The sequence below is a fragment of the Mustela nivalis genome, assembly GCF_964662115.1.
Source record: "Mustela nivalis genome assembly, chromosome: 12".
Taxonomy (NCBI): Eukaryota; Metazoa; Chordata; class Mammalia; order Carnivora; family Mustelidae; genus Mustela; species Mustela nivalis.
The window spans coordinates 40,127,217-40,147,739 of record NC_139031.1 but is presented as its reverse complement, the minus strand read 5'-3'; the positions used below and the strand labels follow the sequence as shown (position 1 = coordinate 40,147,739).

General features: G+C 38.3%; 1 protein-coding gene across 5 annotated transcripts in view; it reads right to left on the bottom strand.

The window, feature by feature from the left end:
• The window catches only part of MATCAP2 (microtubule associated tyrosine carboxypeptidase 2), a 42,043-nt gene extending 23,197 nt beyond the window's left edge, over positions 1-18,846 (bottom strand). For 2 of the 5 annotated variants that reach the window (XM_082693166.1, XM_082693170.1), the window contains exon 1: positions 18,150-18,846. In XM_082693166.1, the coding sequence (XP_082549292.1) occupies positions 18,150-18,569 (420 nt within the window). In that variant the 5' untranslated portion in view covers positions 18,570-18,846. The remainder of the gene's footprint in view (positions 1-18,149) is intronic. The other 3 variants (XM_082693169.1, XM_082693168.1, XM_082693167.1) reach the window with 2 other exon arrangements.
• Between the last annotated feature and the right edge of the window lie 1,677 nt (positions 18,847-20,523).

Sequence of the window (20,523 nt, the reverse complement as noted above, 5' to 3'; positions counted from 1 at the left end):
AATAAAGAACAGGAAGCAGTACCAAAGTCTCGGGACCTAATCAATATGGACATTGGTAATATGTTAGAACTAGAGTTCAGAATGATGATTATCAAGGTGCTAGCTGGGCTTGAAAAGGGCATAGAAGAAATGAGAGAATCGCTTTCTGGAGAAATAAAATCCCTTTCTGGAGAAATAAAAAAACTAAAATCTAACCAAGTTGAAATCTATTAATTTCAACCAATAGTTGAAAGCTATTAACGATTAAAATCTAACCAAGTTGAAATCTATTAATTTCAACCAAGTTGAAAGCTATTAATGCAGTGCAATAAAAAATGGAGGCTCCTACTGCTAGGATAAATGAGGCAGAAGAAAGAATTAGTGATATAGAACACCAAATGACAGAGAATAAAGAAACTGAGCAAAAGAGAGACAAACTACTGCTGGATCACGAGGGGAGAATTCGAGAGCTAAGTGATACCATAAGATGAAACAATATTAGAATAATGGGATCCCAAAAGAAGGAGAGAGAGAGAGAGAGAGGAGGGGCAGAAGATATATTGGAGAAAATTATAGTAGAGAACTTCCCTAATATGGCAATGGGAACAAGCATCAAAATCCAGGAGGCACAGAGAACCCCCCTCAAAATCAATTAAAAATAGGTTCACACCCATCATCTAACAGTAAAATTTACAAGTCTTAGTGACAAAGAGAAAATCCTGAAAGCAGCTCAAAACAAGAAGTCTGTAACATATAACAGTAGAAATATTAGATTGGCACCAGACTCATCCACAGAGACCTGGCAGGTCAGAAAGAACTGGCATGATATATTCAGAGCACTAAATGAGAAAAATATGCAGCCAAGAATACTATATCCAGCTAGGCTATCATTGAAAATAGGAGATAAAAAGCTTCCAGGACAAACAAAAATTAAAAGAATTTGCAAACACCAAACCAGGCCTATGGGAAATATTGAAAGGGGTCCTCTAAGCAAAGAGAGAGCCTAAAAGTAGTAGGCCAGAAAGGAACAGAGACAATATACAGTAACAGTCACCTTACAGGCATTACAATGGCACTAAATTCATATCTTTCAATAGTTACCCTGAATGTAAATGGGCTAAATGTCCTAATCAAAAGACACAGGGTATCAGAATGGATAAAAATCCAAAACCTATCAATATACTGTCTGCAAGAAACTCATTTTAGACCCAAAGACACCTCCAAATTTAAAGTGAGGGAATGCAAAACAATTTATCATGCTAATGGACATCAAAAGAAAGGTGGGGTGGCAGTCCTTATAGCAGATAAATTAGATTTTAAGCCAAAGACTAAGATAAGAGATGAGGAAGGACACTATATTATACTCAAAGGGTCTGTCCAACAAGAAGATCTAAAAATGTTAAATATCTATGTCCCTAACATGGGAACAGCCAACTATATAAACCAACTAATAAGAAAATCAGAGAAACACATAAAAACAAAAAAACAATAATACAATAATAGTAGGGGACATTAACATTCCCCTCACTGAAATGGACAGATCATCCAAGCAAAAGACCAGCAAGGAAATAAAGGCCTTAAATGACACACTGGACCAGATGGACATCACAGATATATTCAGAACATTCCATCCCAAAGCAACAGAATACACATTCTTCTCTAGTGTATGTGGAACCTTCTCCAGAATAGATCATATCCTGGTTACAAATCCTGGTCTCAACTGGTACCAAAAGATTGGGACCTTTCCCTGCATATTTTCAGGCCACAATGCTCTGAAGCTAGAACTCAATCACAAAAGGAAAGTTGGAAAGAACTCAAATACATAGAGGCTAATGAGCATCCTACTAAAGAATGGATGGGTCAACCAGGAAATTAAAGAAGAATTTAAAAAATTCATGGAAACAAAAATTAATGAAAACACAACTGTTCAAAATCTGTGGGACACAGTAAAGGTGGTCCTGAGAGGAAAGTATATAGCTATACAAGCCTTTCTCCAGAAACAAGAAATATTTCAAGTATACAACCTAACCCTATACCTAAAGGAGCTGAAGAAAGAAGAGTAAAGAAAGCCTAAACCCAGCAGGGGAAGAGAAATAATAAAGATCAGAGCAGAAATCAATGAAATAGAAACCGAAAGAACAGTAGAACAACTTAAGGAAACTAGGAGCTGGCTCTTTGAAAGAATTAATAAGACTGATAAACCCCTGGCCAGACTTATCAAAAAGAAAAAAGGACCCAAATAAATCAAATCATGAATGATAAAGGAGAGATCACAACAAACACCAAAGAAATACAAACAATTATAAGAACAAATAATGAGCAACTATATGCCAGCAAATTTGACAATCTGGAAGAAATGGTTGCATTCCTAGAGACATATAAACTACCACAACTGAACCAGGAAGAAATAGAAAACCTGAACAGACCCATAACCAGTAAGGAAATTGAAGCAGTCATCAAAAATCTCCCAGAAAACAAGAGCCCAGTGCCAGACCGCTTCCCAGGGGAATTCAACCAAACATTTAAAGAAGAATACCTATTCTCCTGAAATTGTTCCCAAAAAAACATAAATGGAAGGAAAACTTCCAAACTCATTTTATAAGGCCAGCATTACCTTGCTTCCAAAACCAGACAAAGACCCCACCAAAAAGGAGAGTTACAGACCAATATCCTTGATGAACACAGATGGGAAAATTCTCACCAAAATACTAGCCAATAAGATCCAATGGTACATTAAAAGGATTAATTACTGTGACCAAGTGGGATTCACTCCTGGGCTTGCAAGGTTGGTTCAACATCCGCAAGCCAATCAGTGTGATACAGTACATTAATAGCTAAAAGAAAGAACAAGAACCATATGACACTCTCAATATATGGTGAAAAAGCATTTGACAAAGTACAGTATCCTTTCTTGATTCAAACTCTTCAAAGTGTAGGGATAGAGGGTACATTCCTCAATATCATCAAAACCATCTATGAAAAACCCACAGCAAATATCAACTCAATGGGGAAAACCTGAGAGCTTTTCCGCTAAGATCAAAAACACAGCAGGGATGTCCACTATCACCACTGCTATTCAATATAGTACTAGAAGTTCTAGCCTCAGCAATCAGACAATAAAAAGAAATTAAAGACATCTGACTGGGCAAAGAAGTAGTCAAACTCTCACTCTTTGCAGATGATATGACACTTTATGTGGAAAACCCAAAAGACTCCACTCCAAAGCTGCTAGAACTCACACAGGAATTCATTAAAGTGTCAGGATATAAAATCAAGGCACAGAAATCAGTTGCATTTCTATACACCAACAACAAGACAGAAGAAAGAGAAATTAAGGAGTCGATCCCTTTACAATTGCACCCAAAACTGTAAGATACCTAGGAATAAACCTAATCAAAGAGACAAAGAATCTGTACTTAGAAAACTACAAAGTACTCATGAAAGAAATTGAGGAAGACACAAAGAAATGGAAAAACGTTCCATGCTCATGGATTGGAGGAAAAAATATTGTGAAAATGTCTACCTAAAGCAATCTACACATTTAATGCAATCCTTATCAAAATACCATCCATTTTTTTCAAAGAAATGGAACAAATAATCCTAAAAATTTACATGGAACCAGAAAAAACTGAATATCCAGAGGAAGGTTGAAAAAGAAAGCCAAAGGGGAACCTCGGTGGTTCAGTGGGTTATAGCCTCTGCCTTCAGCTCATGTCATGATCTTAGGGTCCTGGGAAAGAGCCCCACATCAGGTTCTCTGCTCAGCGGGGAGCCTGCTCCCTCCTCTCTCTCTCTACCTACTTGTGATCTCTGTCAGATAAATAAATAAAATCTTTAAAAAAAGGAAAAGAAAGAAAGCCAAAGTTAATGACATCACAATTCCAGACTTCAAGCTCTATTACAAAGCCGTAATCATCAAGACAGTATGGTACTGGCACAAAAACAGACACATATATCAATGGAACAGAGTAGAGAACCCAGAAATAAGCCCTCAACTCTGGTCAACTAGTCTTTGACAAAGCAGGAAAGAATGTCCAATGGAAAAAAGACAGTCTCTTCAACAAATGGTGTTGGGAAGATTGGACAGCCACATGCAGAAGAATGAAACTGGACAACTTCCTTACACTACACACAAAAATATACTCAAAATGGATGAAAGACCTCAATGTGAGACAGGAATCCATCAAAATCCTTGAGAAGAACAAAAGCAGCAACCTCTCCGACCTCAACTGCAACTTCTTCCTAGAAACATCACCAAAGGCAAGGGAAGCAAGGGCAAAAACGAACTAATGGGAAATGGAAAAACATTCAATAGCAAAAGCTTTTGCACAGCAAAGGAAACAGTCAACAAAACCAAAAGACAACTGACAGAATGGGAGAAGATATTTGCAAACCACATATCAGATAAAGGGTTAGTATCCAAAATCTATAAAGACTATCAAACTCAACACCCAAAGAATAAATAATCCAATCAAGAAATGGGCAGAGGGGGACGCCTGGGTGGCTCAGTTGGTTAAGCAGCTGCCTTCGTCTCAGGTATGATCCCAGGGTCCTAGGATCGAGTCCCGCATCGGGCTCCTTGCTCGGCAGGGAGCCTGCTTCTCTCTCGGCCTCTTCCTGTGCTCGCTCGCTCTCTCTCCCTGTGTCTCTGGCAAATAAATAAATAAAATCTTAAAAAAAAAAAATGGGCCGAGGACATGAACAGACATTGCTGCAAAGAACACATCCAGATGGCCACAGACACATGAAAAATGCTCAACATCACTGGGCATCAGGGAAATAAAAATCAAAACCACAATGAACTACCACCTCACACCAGTCAGAATGGTTTAAATTAACAAGTCAGGAAACAACTGATGCTAGAGAGGATGCGGAGAAAGGGGAACACTCCTACACTGTTGGCAGGGATGCAAGCTGGTGAAACCACTCTGGAAAACAGCATGGAGTTTGCTCAGAAAGCTGAAAATAGAGCTACGCTATGACCCAGCAATCACACTACTGGGTATTTACCCTAAAGATACAAATGTAGTGATCTGAAGGGGCACATGCATCCGAATGTTTATAGCAGCAATGTCCACAATAGCCAAACTATGGAAAGAACCTAGATGTCCATCAACAGATGAATGAATAAAAATGTGGTATATATACAATGGAATACTATGAAACCATCAAAAGAAATGAAACCTTGCCATTTGCAATGACATAGATGGAACTAGAGGGTATTATGCTGAGAGAAATAAGTCAATCAGAGAAAGACAATTATCACATGTCTCCCTGATATGAGGAATTTGAGAGGCAGGGCTGGTGAGTTACAGGGGTAAGGAATGGAAAAATGAAATAAGATAGGATCAGGAGGGAAAAAAATCATAAGAGACTCTTACTTTCACAAAACAAACTGAGGGTTGCTAGGGGGTGGGGGATTATAGGGATAGGATGGTTGGGTTATGGATATTGGGGAGGGTATGTGCTATGGTGAGTACTGTGAAATGTGTAAGCCTGATAATTCACAGACCTGAACCTGAGGCAAGTACATTATATGTTAATAAAAATAATTTTAAAAAACCAGACACATAGACTAGAGAGCCCAGATACGGACCCACAAGTCCATGGTCAAATAATTTTCGACAAAGCAGGAAAAAATATCCAGTGGAAAAAAGACAGTCTCTTCAATAAATGGTGCTGGGAAAACCGGACAGCTATGTATAGAAGAATGAAACTTGACTATTCCCTTACACCATACACAAAGGATAAACTCAAAATGGATAAAAGACCTCAATATGTAGCAGGAATCTATCAAAATCCTAGAGGAGAACATAGGCAGTAACCTCTTCGACATTGGCCACAGCAACGTCTTTCAAAACATGTCTCCAAAGGTAAAGGAAACAAAAGCAAAAATTAACTTTTGGGACGTCATCAAGATAAGAAGCTTCTGCACAGCAAAGGAAACAGTCAACAAAACAAAGAGGCAACCCATGGAATGGGAGAAGATATTCACAAATGACACTAAAGACAAAGGGCTGATATCCAAGATCTATAAAGAATTCCTCAAAGTCAACACTCAAAAAACATACAATCACATCAAAAAAATGGGTGGAAGACATGACCAGACACTTCTCCAGTGAAGACATACAAATGGCCAACAGACACATGAAAAAATGCTCATCATCATTAACCATCAGGAAAATTCAAATCAAAACCACACTGAGATAACACCTTACACCAGTTAGAATGGCCATAATTAATAAGACAGTAAACAACAAGTGTTGGAGAGGATGTCAAAAAAGGGGAACCCTCTTACACTATTGGTGGGAATGTAAGTTGGTGCAGCCACTTTGGAAAACAGTGTGGAGATTCCTTAAGAAATTAAAAATAGAGCTACCCTATGACCCTGCAATTGTACTACTGGGTATTTACCCCAAAAATACAGATGTAGTGAAAAGAAGGGCCATATGTACCCCAATGTTCATAACAGCAATGGCCACAATTGCCAAACTGTGCAAAGAGCCAAGATGCCCTTCAACAAATGAACGGATAAAGAATATATGGTCCATATATACAATGAAATATTATGCCTCCATCAGAAAGGATGAATAACCAACTTTTTCTTTTATCAACATGGACAGAACTGGAGGAGATTATGCTGAGTGAAATAAGTCAAGCAGAGAAAGTCAATTATCATATGGTTTCACTTCCTTGTGGAGCATAAGGAATAACATGGAGAACATTAGGATAAGGAAAGGAAAAGTGAATTGGGGGAATTGGAGGTGGGGAGACAAACCATGAGAGACTGTGAACTCTGAGAAACAAACTGAGGGATGAATATAGTATTTTGTGTTTTCCGACTTACATGACCCTCTTTCTCATGCAGTATCCCTCAGATCAATTTGCAGATAAGCATGAGGTATACACGTGCGTGCGCGTACACATACACACAGAGGTACTTTTAGATTCTTAGAATAAAAAGCAAAATTCCAAATGTCGAATATTTTTTAATGGTAGCTGCTGCTTCTTGGCAGCAAAATAAGTAAGATTTGGGGAAGCCTGGGTAGCTCAGTGGGATAAGCCTCCGCCTTCGGCTCAGGTCATGATACCAGGGTCCTGGGATCGAGCCCCTCATCAGGCTCCCTGCTCAGCGGGGAGCCTGCTTCTCCCTCTCCCTCTGCCTGCCACTCTGCCTACTTGTGCTATCTCTCTGTCAAATAAATAAATAAAATCTTAAAAAAAAAAAAAAAGTAAGATTTGGATTACTCAATCAGATCTTTAGGCCTCCATTTAAGGTACAATAACCAGAAACTGGTGGGCGACTACAGCAGCAGTCATATACTCAGATGCGTTCAGCTGCAAGCAGTAACCAATGTGTAAAGCCACTGAGTATAACATGTGGGAGAAGCAACAGAAGACCATCTTTATATTCCAATGGTTTAAAAAAACATGATGCTGATCTCCCAAAAACATACATTCAGGTTAAATCTGACCCTTGGGCCACAAATATAAATTCACTGTTTGAAAAGTACATTACTAAATTTCCCGAATACTATCAATAAAGACTATTCATTCATCATCTTTGTGCTAATCACTGGTACTTTTTTTTTTCTTTTTAAAGATTTTAAGTAATCTCTACACCCAACATGGGACTTGAAATGACAACCCTGAGATGAAGAGTTGCAGGCTCTAGGGATGCCTGGGTGGCTCAGTCGGTTAAGCATCTGCCTTCAGCCTTAGGTCATGATCCCAGGTCTAAAGATTGAACCCTGTGTGGGGGCTCCCTGCTCAGTGGAGAGTGTTCCTCTCTCTCCCCTCTTCCCCCCAACCCTGCTGCTTGTGCTCTCAAGTAAATAAAATTTTTTTAAAAAGAGTTGCATGCTCTATGACAGAGCCAGCCAAGCAACTCTAATCACTGACACTTTTCATTTTTATATTTTAGACTCTAAATCCCTGCCTAACTATTGGACTGGCAGAGAAGACATATAAATCAACATACTTTAGTAATAGTCTGCTGAAGGTATATGTATTGTGAGATTATAGGGAAAAGTAAATAAAAATGGGCACTAGAGGAAACAGAGGGCATTCCAGGCAATAAGAATGGAGTCAAACGTGTATACAAAGTAAAGAAAGTGAAATACAGAGTTTCTAGGTTGAAGAGGAATCAGGAGACTCACAGGAACCGTGCTAGATTCTGGGAATAGCTGAAATAAATAAAATACACTTTTTATCAATCAGTACAGTGATGAGAACAACAACAAAATAAAACCCCAAAAAACAAAATTTGTGAATAACAGTATGATAAGTACTACGATACTTAGCCCAAGATGCATACGGCTCGTGGTACAGAGTTGACTTGCAAATGTAAGCACAAACCAGATCATGAAAGATGAAAGACCAGTAGGCCATGCTACACATTGGAGGAGCCATGAAGGTTTTCAGGAAGGCAAATGACATCAGAATTGTATCATAGAAATAGACATTAATGCAGTATGGAGAGCAGGGGAGACTGAAGCAAATACTTTTGCAAACATATAATTCAGTAATCTATGAAATAGCCTACAGACTATGATCAGATAATAATAAAAGTATTTCCAAAAATTATACTCTACAAATGCAGAATCCAGGAAATAAATAGGTCTGAGACACTGAATCTAATGTCAATGAAGGAAAAGTGTAAGAACACAGTAGGACAAAGAAAGATGACTCCTGTTGCTGCCTTCTCTCCACCCCCTTTGCATGTTTGTGTCAACGGGGTTGGGGGTAGTCTGAATGTATACAACATGTACAATCTGAGTGTATCAGATTGTAACTGCTACCAGGATAAGATATTTATAAACAGCCTAGTAACAAAGACTCTTCTTTTACCACCTACCAGGATAAAGCAGATATTCAAGCTACTCTGTAGCAAAGACCTTGTTAACAACCTAAGAATGCATGTTAGGCAAATTTTCAAAGGCAAATCAACAAAATACTCTTTAAGTAATCAAGGTCATAACTTCTTCCAAAGACATAAAATCTGATGGGGTATGTCCATCTCTGAATATAAGAAATGATTAAGGGGGTGCCTGGGTGGCTAGGTTGGTTAAGCAACTGCCTTAGCTTAGGTCATGATCCCAGGGTCCTAGGATGGAGCCTCTCATTGGGCTCCCTGCTCAGTGGGGAGACTGCTTCTCCCTTTCCCTCTGCTGTTCTGCCTGTGTCTCTCACTCTGTCAAATAAATAAATAAAAATCTTTTTAAAAAATGATTAAGAAATGATCCCACTTTGGGCACCTGAATGGCTCAGGTGGTTAGAGGTCTGCACTTGGCTCAGGTCATGATCCAGAGAGTTGGGACCAAGTCCTGCATTGGGCTCCCTGCTCCCTGGAGAGCATGCCTCTCCCTCTGCCTTTCTCAGTCTCTCATGAATGAATGAATGAATGAATAAATAAATCTTTAAAAACTTCTCCAATCTAATAAAGACCATACTAAATTCAATCCTTAAAAAAAAAAAAATCTCATAACTTTCGGCTATTTGTGAAAGGTCTGTGATTTTCTAAACAGAAAACTGTGTCATGAAGGAGAGGTCTAATTTACTGATTTATTGGTTGAGTTTATTTATTTAACATAGAGAGACAGTGAGAAAGGGAACACAAGCAGGGAGAGTGGGAGAGGGAAAAGCAGGCTCCCGGCTTGATCCCAGGACCCCAAGATCATGACCTGAGCCGAAGGCAGACACTTAATGAATGAGCTACCCAGGTGCCCCAGGAGAGGTCTAATTTAAAGGAGACTTGCTTTTTCCTTTCCCTTTTTAAATCTGAACAACTTGGGGGTCTACCAAGATAAAGCACCTTCAGTGTCAGTACAATTAAAACTTAGGCCTAGAGGCATCTGGGTGGGTCAGTGGGTTAAAGCCTCTGTCTTTGGCTCAGATCATGATCCCAGGGTCCTGGGATCGAGTCCCACATCGGGCTCTCTGCTCAGCAGGGAGCCTGCTTCCCCCTCTCTCTCTGCCTACCTCTCTGCCTACTTGTGATCTCTCTTTCTCTGTCAAATAAATAAATAATTTTTTTTTTAAAAAAGAAAACTTAGGCTTAAAGAAATATTATATCAAGACATCCTGCCAACAGTGAAGGAGTCTGATTTCCATTTAGGTTGCTTCTATCAAAAAAGTAGAATAAATATTTGTCTTGCTTTAGAACATGATATAATACTTATTTCAATGCATGAGCTTTAACATAACAATGAATTATCAATTCCATTCATATGACATTGTTGTCTGAGGACCACACCTAAAAGTCTTTATGTTATGCTAAGCATAGCTCCCAATACAATAGAGCTTATATTTAACAGATCTGGTAAAACACAGGTGATGAACCAGCAACCCAATGGGTAAATGTGGCTCATATCAAATAGGTTTTCTTCGGTCTAGACAGTCTTTCTTTAATTGAATTAGCAGCCAACATTTATCTGAAGATAAGCAATTTATATCTATGTTAGCATAAAGATACTTTACGAAATATAATGTAAAATCTACATGAATTTAAGATAAAACATAGATTTGCTCCTGATTTCCTGGATTATTCTCTTTACATCTCTGCTATTAGGTTACAGTCTTAGAAAAGTTTGAAAAGCATTCTCCTGAGCTGTCAAATTGAATATGCACTATAGAAAGAACTGCATTGGAATTATTAAATCTTAGGTTCTTATTCTTAAAAACCAAATTTCACTTATTTAGAAAATTCATTTATTGTGGTTTTTTCCAAGCAAGCTCCATGCCCAGCATGGAGCCCAACATGGGGCCTGAACTCACGACTCTGAGATCAAGACCTGAGCTGAAATCAAGAGTTGGCCACTCAACTGACAGATCCACCCAGGCACCCTTAGAAATAGTTTTAACAAACTAAATCACTTGCTGATTATGATGTACTAAAGCACTATCTGAAATAAAAGGAATTTTCAGTTAACAAAGCTGGTAAAAACTGAGCCATTCTGTGATTAGTATGCAATAGGAAGACGACCTAAATGTTTTTATAAAATAAATGACACAACTTAGATATACAATGTGACATGACACAGAATCTTGATTTAATTAGCTACAGTATTTTTAGGTCTCAAATGAGAGATCTGTGTTGTCCTAGAAATAGTTCTCAATAATCATTTAGTTTATTTCCCTCAATATGTATGTGGGAGAAATGAAGCAGAAACTGCAATATTTACATGAATATGAAGTCTGGAAATAAAAATAAAAATATACTCATTCTGCATCAGGATGTGCAAAGAAAACTTCAGAGATTGAGCCATCTCTCTCCCATAGAGCAAGAGTCTTACAAATCAACCCCAAATCAAAAAATATTTTTATTTTTACTTTTTTAAAGATTTATTTATTTGACAGAGATCACAAGTAGGCAGAGAGGCAGGCAGAGAGAGAGAGGAGGAAGCAAGATCCCTGCTGAGCAGAGAGCCCGATGTGGGGCTCGATCCCAGGACTCTGGGATCATGACCCAAGCTGAAGGCAGAGGCTTTATTTAACCCCCTGAGCCAACCCAGGCCCCCCAAAAAGACTATTTTTAAAAGAAGGCAATTCTCCAATTTCTTAGTTACATTTAAATGTCTGACAAACCTCATATTTAAGATAGCAATTTCTGTAAACAGCTAAAATCCATTTTGTTATTGGTTGAGAAGGTTAGGTTTTAAGATATTATAAAGATTAACAAGTACACATTTATGGAGTACTTCGGTATCCTACAATGGAGACATGATGAAAATGTTTTACTGTATGTTTTTGACATAAAATATTTTGCAAATAGTAACTACAAGCCTAGTTTCTTCTAGTAACTACAAGCCTTCAACATCTGTTCTTCATCAATACTAACAATCCTCAATATTTAATCTTGTGTCTTTCCTAATTGCATTTTTCGCCCAGAGGTTATGATGCAAGATGTCTAGAACTAAATCAAAATTCAAAAACTTTCTTTATACATCAATTCAGGGCTTTATTTTTATTTAGATGCTTGATTTTAAGCAACATTTCCTTCTATAATCTCTATTGCATGCCCCAGCTTGTGGCTTTTTCTATTACTGCATTTATTACTTACTACTGATTCTAATGAATTACTCATGGCTGGTAGAGCACTGTCCCAGCAGGAAAGAAAAGGTGACTGCTTTGATGAGAAAAATTCAACAAAGAGAGAGAAGGAGTATCTTCCTACTTTAGCTAATTCATATAAATGCTTCCTTCCATTAACATGGGTAATAAAAAACTAACTACTGGGGCACCTGGGTGGCACAGGTGGTTGAACATCCGACTCTTGGTTGGCTCAGGTCATGATCTCAGACCTCAGATCTCAGGCACACAAGACTGAGCCTCGTGTTGGGTGCTGTGCTCAACATGGAATCTACTGGGATTCTCTCTCCCTCTCCTTCTGCCCTTCCCCCCATGCTCTGTCTCTCTAATAAATATTTTTTTTAAAAAGCTATCTTTATATATTTTTTTAAAGATTTCATTTATTTATTTGAGAGAGAGACAGTGAGAGAGAGCATGAGCAAGGAGAAGGTCAGAGAGTGAAGCAGACTCCCCATGGAGCCGGGAGCCCGATGTGGGACTCGATCCCGAGACTCCGGGATCATGACCTGAGCCAAAGGCAGTCGTCCAACCAACTGAGCCACCCAGGCGTCCCTAAAAAAGCTATCTTTATAAAGAGTTATTTTGAAAAATATAAGATCTTAGAAACAGGAAGACACTGGATACACAATTTCATTGTAGAAGAAATTACTGAAAACTATTTTCAATTATTTTGTTTCATTTTAATTACTTTAACAGTTCTGGATTGTATGTACTCCACATCAAACAGAAAGGGAATAAATGAAATACAATTTAGGACAGTTCTAAAAGAGAAAAGGTATATACCTTGGGAGCTTTAATGGAAGGGATGCTTCTGCTTTGATTCTTAGTCGTCACAGAGGTAAGAAGAGAGAAATAATGTGGAATAGTCTTTCTGGGGAAACTTCACTCAGTTTACAGATGAGGAGACAATTTTCACCTTGAAAGTCTTCCTAAGGGACTAATTACCAGTGTATTGAATTGAGACTGAAGCCATAACTGAAAAGTGCCCTTATAGGGAGATATTTTTGTTTTACAGCTTCCCCCCCAAAACAGTAATAATCATTATTTCATAGGTTTACCATAAAGAGAAAAAAAAATCTTCAATGGCCCTATAATAAACTCATGCCAGAGGCATGGATCCTAGCCAGCAAAATGAGAGGATCTTTTCATCTGGTGCTTTTTGGGTGCAGGAGGTGGTGGCATCAGGGTTTGGAAAAGCCAGGCTAAAACCACGCTGTGTGAAACAGTGGTATGCTGGAGCCTTATCATATTGGCTTGTGAAAACTCACTGAGTTTTTATTAATTTGCAAGCCAGTTGATATTCCATTGCTTGAAACAGGCCATGGTGGAAGCATTCATATTTGTTTCATGGACTCTGAGAGCTAGTGTGCCAACATGCTATTGTGTGGAAAACAGTAGTACTTGGAACAGACTCCTGGTTCTGCAATTTACTATATGTGACCGCAGTAAAAGTTACTTCATTTCTCTAGATCAGTTTTTTCAACTGGCAAAACTCTAAGTATTGCACCTCAAGTGAGAAACTAAAGATCATAATAGGTATAAAGTACTAAGCAAACAGAGTAACAAGCAAGTATTAAGTAACCTATCAATACCGGTAATCTACCATACACTGAAGTTCATGTGACTTTGTCCTTAAATTTCAAAGCAATATTAATGGAATAACAGAACCCTTAAAAAAAAAAAAAAACAGTGTCAGCAATTTCATAATAATACGAGTATATGGAGAAGAAATATGTTTTTGTTCACTCTTTCCCAGCTACCCTTAATGTAAAATTTCTAACTTAGCATACACTTAATTTCCTTGATGTTCTGTATAGATATCATACAACTGAAAACAATTATAGAAGTACTATGATGCCAAAGAACCCCATGCTTATGGTAAATGTTATCCTTATTGTATAAATGTAGGGCCCAGGACTGTTCAATTTGTGAACAGTCCCCCATAGAACTGTGTAAAACAATGGCACTTTACAAAGCTATAGAAACCAGACCTTAAAACTGATCAGGAATCTCAAACCATCAGGGAGTACAACAGCCCAAAGAGATGTTTTTGTTTGTTTGTTTTAAAGATTTTATTTATTTGGCAGACAGAGATCACAAGTAGGCAGAGAGGCAGGCTGGGGTGGGGGGGATGGGGAGAAGCAGGCTTTCTGCTGAGCCCAATGTGGGGCTTGATCCCAGGGTCCTGAGATCATGACCTGAGCTGAAGACAGAGGCTTAACCCACTGAGCCACCCAGGCACTCCTCAAATAGACGTTTTGAGTACAGAATTTTTTCTTCTTCTTTTCTAAAATCTGAATGTCAATCTGAATGCCTTTAAGAGATCAACTTAAGCCCACCATTCCCCACTTCTTACAACCAGGAAAGTCTGAAGGAAACCAGAAGCAAGCTTCCAAGAGTCCTCTCTGAATGAAATCACAAAGAATGCAATTAATTTCTCCCGCAACTGAGTTCTAAGAATGCATAAAGAGTGGTCTACCAAAGAAACTCGTTACAGATCAGCACCCAAGGCTTTTACTGGGGGCGGGTACATAAGTACCCCTATACCTAGCATGTTCCAAAATACAGATTCCCAAAAGAAAAATCAGTGCTAATATAAACACCATTTGCACAGTTTAAGCACAGCAACCTACACTTATCATTTAGAGGAAGTTTTATTTCAGTGTAGAAAACCTTACCAATCAAGTTCCCAGATACCAGGCCAAGGCAGACCTTTCTAAAGTCAGCAGTGTCAGGCCTGCTCTGTCAGCAACTTCTGCACATCCACCTTTAACTTTTCTTCCCTGCCAACCAAAGCCTTGTCCCAAGGTCTTTACCCAACACCCCAAGCCTGCCTTCTCTCACACAAACGCTCGCCATTTACCAAGTGCTAATTATCCCCACTGCTCCAGTTTTATTAACACATAAGAAAATAATCCCTAACCTTTAGCTTATCTAGCCAAACAAAAGTTGACTTTTTTCCCCAATGTTATTAAATACCACTCTACCAATCAGAACTTCTAGTTAGCATGAGCTAGCCTGGATCTACACTGAGATAGGATTTCAGCCAGAGCTAGAAAACAAATCACTTAAGCTGTCCATTGGCTTTATCATGTAAATATATAATTTCCATTTGACTGCTGGAAATACTGAAAATAGTTCAAGGACTCTTATTACCACCCTGAAGACTCTTCTCATCTCTCACTATCAATCTTATTCAACAAAGTGCAGAGTGCAAAGCCAAATGGATTTGATATCTAGGTTTCACAGAGGTAGTCGGCCTCTGTGAAGTAGGACAGACAGTGCACTGGCTGTCAATTTTACGGCACAAGGGTGCTGCTGAAAATCCACTTCTGACCCACTGCTTAACAGCTTCCAGCATTCTCTCATCCCAGAACCCTTCAGCCCCCAGGAAGTGCTGTATTCTTTCCTGCAAAGGTCCAGAGCCAGAGAAAACAGATATTCTCAGTTTCTGTCAAGCTTAAACACACTCAAGGTTTGGGGAGCTGAGAGCCACCATGGCTGTTAGCAAGGGGCTGGAAGGGTTCAGCAGGCTCCACCTAAAGTTATGCTCAAGTCCTACAGCCTTTGCTAGATCACTTGAACCACCTAAAGGACCTGACTGTCTCCTGGGGAACCTAATAACTAGACTATAAAAACCTGAATCCTGGAACTCCTTGACATTGATGGAACAATCAACTGGGAATGACCAGAGCTTGAGCATTCCTTTGGTTCTACTCTGACAGAATTATCTGTGCATGGAAATTTTTTTTTTTTTTTTTAAGATTTTATTTATTTATTTGAAAGACGGAGATCACAAGTAGGCAGAGAGGCAGGCAGAGAGAGAGAGAGAGGGAAGCAGGCTTCTTGCGGAGCAGGGAGCCCGATGCGGGGCTCGATCCCAGGACCCTGAGATCATGACCCGAGCCAAAGGCAGCAGCCCAAACCACTGAGCCACCCAGGCGCCCCTGTGCATGGAAATTTTTGCATTGCTCTGCTGGTCTGTGCATTTTGGAGGACCACGGTCACTCACTCTCCAACAACGATGTAGAAGGATTCAGATCTTGACACTAGGAAGACAATCTGCTAGAGACTCCACTTCAGGGTAGAGGCCAGAGACCAACAGGCGACTTCGCTATCCTGGCCTCTCTCTGTGCAGCAGGTTTCTAAAACCTGAGACTAGCCCTGAAGCTGTGCTTTTGCTTCACAGCTAGGGAGGGGAAGGATGTATGCCATCATGTCATAATTCACTGAGATGCTAAATAGGAATTTAAGCATATTTTATGGTCGGCTTATTCTAAAGAATCTCTTTTATTTGACAAAAGTGGTTTAAACAGTATACTATGCTGGTGCCACATACTCAAGAAACCTAACTACAGGTTTATCTCCTCAAGCTGGAATTGAGTTAAAATAGATCGTAAAGTCATAGGTCAAGTAGTGTCAATTCTCAGTCTGTGGAGCTGCTGATGCTTCCTAATTGTCTTCCATGGAAATGAGAGAACATTCATTTTGATCCAGTGGTGGAAAATGTCCTTCCCAACTGGCCAGGGTTAGGATAGGAGACCAAATTGAAGAATACTGGTAAGTAAATCTCAGCCATCTCTTTCAGCAATAATGGGTGGAAAAAGCAAATAGCATTTTTATAATTATCATAAATTTTAAATGAGTGAAAGCCCTATTCAATCAATTGCAATTTCCAAACAATAAAAAAATCAGAAAATCACTGCCAAAACAGGAATAAAAATAATATGACCTTTTTATTAGTGTTTAACACACCACATTTAAGTGAAAAGTGAATACTCATTAAAAATCCAGAGAAGTATATGAAAAGGTTTCTTCTAACAAAGGAAAAATAAACAGAAAGACTAAAACTATTGTAATCCTAAATTTTTAAGCTTTATTTACATAATGGCTTTAAAAGACTGATCAGATTCTAGGTCATTTCTAACAACAAAAATCTGCTGACCACAAGTACTTCCAGGAATTGTTCTGTAGGAAAAATGTTAAAATTAGGCATACAGCACAGGCAAATGGAACCATGCAGTTTCACCCAGCCTACAGACAGATTTCTAATCACTCACAAACCCAAACTGAACTTCATGTATTATAAAAATATATAGAAAGTTAATTGAACAAAATATGGTGTACCTGCATGAACTCAACACTATGCCCCCTTCAGCCAATTTCCCTCAATAACTTAAATGGATTTCAAAGTTTCTTAAGCCCTGTAACACACAAAACTATGTGGTAAGTGTCCAAAATGAGCAATTTGGAAAGTATTGTTCATATCATTTAGATCATGATTTGCTACCCTTGAAAATAATTTTTAAAACTCCATTATTATCTTCTTTAAATGAGTGCTGAAATATGTGATGACGAAAAACAATTTCATTAGCATTAAAAAGTTCATGGGCAAGTATCCAACCTAACTTTCCAAATTGCCTCTGGAGCCTAAGTAAGATGGGAATGTAATACAACAGGGGAACTAAAAGACTATGATCCATCTAAGGAAGACTCAAAACCAAATAGAAGGGCGCCTGGGTGGCTCAGTGGGTTAAGCCGCTGCCTTCGGCTCAGGTCATGATCTCAGGGTCCTCGGATCGAGTCCCGCATCGGGCTCTCTGCTCAGCAGGGAGCCTGCTTCCTCCTCTCTCTCTGCCTGCCTCTCTGCCTACTTGTAATCTCTCTCTGTCAAATAAATAAATAAAAATCTTAAAAAAAAAAAACAAATAGAAAACACAAACACAGTGTGAGCTAACAGCACTTATCTGTGGGTTGGCTAATGGACTGCAAGTATGTAACTCCCCAAAATAAGCCTGGAACCAGAATCTGAAACTTTTCCCAAATATAGTTGCTTCCTGTCACAAAGTCTATCTAACAGACTCTTCATAGATTCAGACTAGTGCAAAGTAGTTCACATACAGGCTACGGCACTCACCTGGAGATCTCCTGTCACATATTCACATGTCCTGGAGGGGAGTTAACTATTGCAAACAAATACCTGAACTATTTTTGAAGTCATTTTTTTTCTTTTTCTAAGATTGCAGATAATTGCTTTAGTTACATAGAAATGAAACGCCACTACTGAAATAGTGTTTTACCTGTTTAAGAAATCGGTCTGATGCATTGCTGTGTTTGGCTAACACACTTGGCAGAGATGGGTTTGCATATTCAAACTGAGGATTGTAGGTATAATCAGATTTGAAGAATCTCAGTTTCTCTTTTTCCAAGTTGGTGGGCTTTATAGCAGTCAGTATACAAAATTTCTTCCCAGAAAAGTCATCTCCTTTTTCAAAACTTCTAGACAACTGAGGCTGCAGTTTTGGCTTTGGCAGAGCAGAGAAATGGCGTCGCTTTACTTTGTTTTTGGGTTTAGGTGGCAGTACTATGCTGCTCCCTGTAACAGAGATATCATGTGTAAACTTTAGAGGACTCGACACTGAACTAGTGACAAAGACACCAGGCTGCCTTTCTAGGCAATACCAAGTACCACTGCTCATCATAGACACCGGGGCTTTCATCTTGCGAAGATCTTTGCTACGAGAAGAACTAGGAGATTTGCTGGGTTTTCTACATCTTTTGGAGTAGGTAGAGGAAGACTGTTTTTGTGAATGATGCTTTTTCTCCTCTTTGCTCTGTAGTAGGACATTATAACTACTGGTTCCAGTTGTGAAAATGTCCTTTAGTATCCCAGAAGATAAATGTGAAATGCTTCTTTTGCTGTCAATGATCAATGACTCTTCTGCATTTAGAACAGACTTCTTAGCGAGTTCTTGCTCAGGCCAGTGAAGCTTTTCTGTGTTAATAAAAAAAAATCAAAACAAAAGAAATAACAAAGATACCAGATGAAGCAAACTGCTTATTATACAAAAAGTATTCTGAAGGTTCTGTAAATTGTATAATTTTGCAACAATCTTTAGAAAAGATATTTTAAATATTAAAATATGTTACTACACTTTGGTCATGCTAGACAGTGTCACTTCAACACAAGCATATACATGCTAAATTATCTATGAAAATTATCATCTTCCAACTATTAGATGATCAAAGTTTAGTATCAATGTGAGATAATGTACATAAATAATTTGTATCGTCAACTCTGAACGACTTCACAGAAAGGATATCATTTTCAATAGTGTCACCAGTATCAAAGTAAAATTGAAGGCATTTTCAAAGCCAACACAATCTTCAAACTGGATGCTATAAATAAAGATAGCCATCAGTAAAAGAAGGACACTGCCCTATTTATCTCAAAAATCATTTTAAAAATTAAATAAATGATATGTGTATGTTAAAGCATGTTTTAGTAATGTCACTTGATTGGTTAATTTTCTGAATTCTAGGCTATAGGTTAATAGGAAAGAAAACTAAGATTTTTTTTTCTTGCCAAGTCTGAAAAAAATTATAATTACTATTACATAGATATTAGAATATCATGTGATAAATAAAGGAGAGGTCAGTTTTGCCTTTAGATTTCATCAGTGCCTTAAAGAGGTACGAATCACATGATATACTGGTGGTCATGCACTGCTTTAAAACTGTGTTGACCTGCATTCTTTCATTCCACAAATAGATGGAATACTACTAATTAGGTACATGGCTATGAGAAACATCTTTATAAATCCATTGTTTCTGCCTTCAACCAGCTTCTAATCTAGCTCTGAAAGCAAGGCAGTCCTATGAAGATCTGAATAATCATCCAAGGTAGTGTAAGTTTAAATGTGAAAAATAGAAAATACAGACAATAACCTAGAAATCAGAGAAGGACAAAAGCAATACGAAGAAAAACAGATGAGATTGCACCTAGGCCCTTAAGAACTTTCAGATTTAATTCTAAACTGACAAAATGAGTTTGTCTTAAATCCTACTTACACCAAAACTATATTATTCCAAGCTGACTCCTATCTACAAATCTGATCTCTGGCCAAGCCTGCTTATAAACCTTTCCTACAAATGATATAATTCTCTACAAATGACATATAATTCTCTCAACTAGTTCTCTTTTCCAAGTCTCAATGGATCCTTATGCCTCTATCCCCCAACCTTTGGCTCCTACTATGGAAACATTCTCAATGCTACCTGACTTGGACAGATGCCTGCCTTGCCAAGAAACATGATTTCAATTTTTTGAAAATTTTCTCCACATTCCTCTGTCATTCATTAAGATCAGACATTCAGGAATCCTTTCTATAGTAAGCAATGGTAAATACTAGTAGCAATAATAATGACATACCATTTGTTGACACTTTTATAGGAGTTTGGGATTTCACAGAAAACTGTACATGTTATATCATTTAACTCTCAGAAATATTAAATTATTTGCTCAAGGTTATATAACAATAAAGTAATAAACTGCAAACTGATTTAAATGCAGTTGTATGTGATTACAGACGCCATGCATGTTGTGTTATGCATGGCCATTCGTTCATCAACACATATTCAATATTAAGTCTGCTACATGCACAGCACTGCATC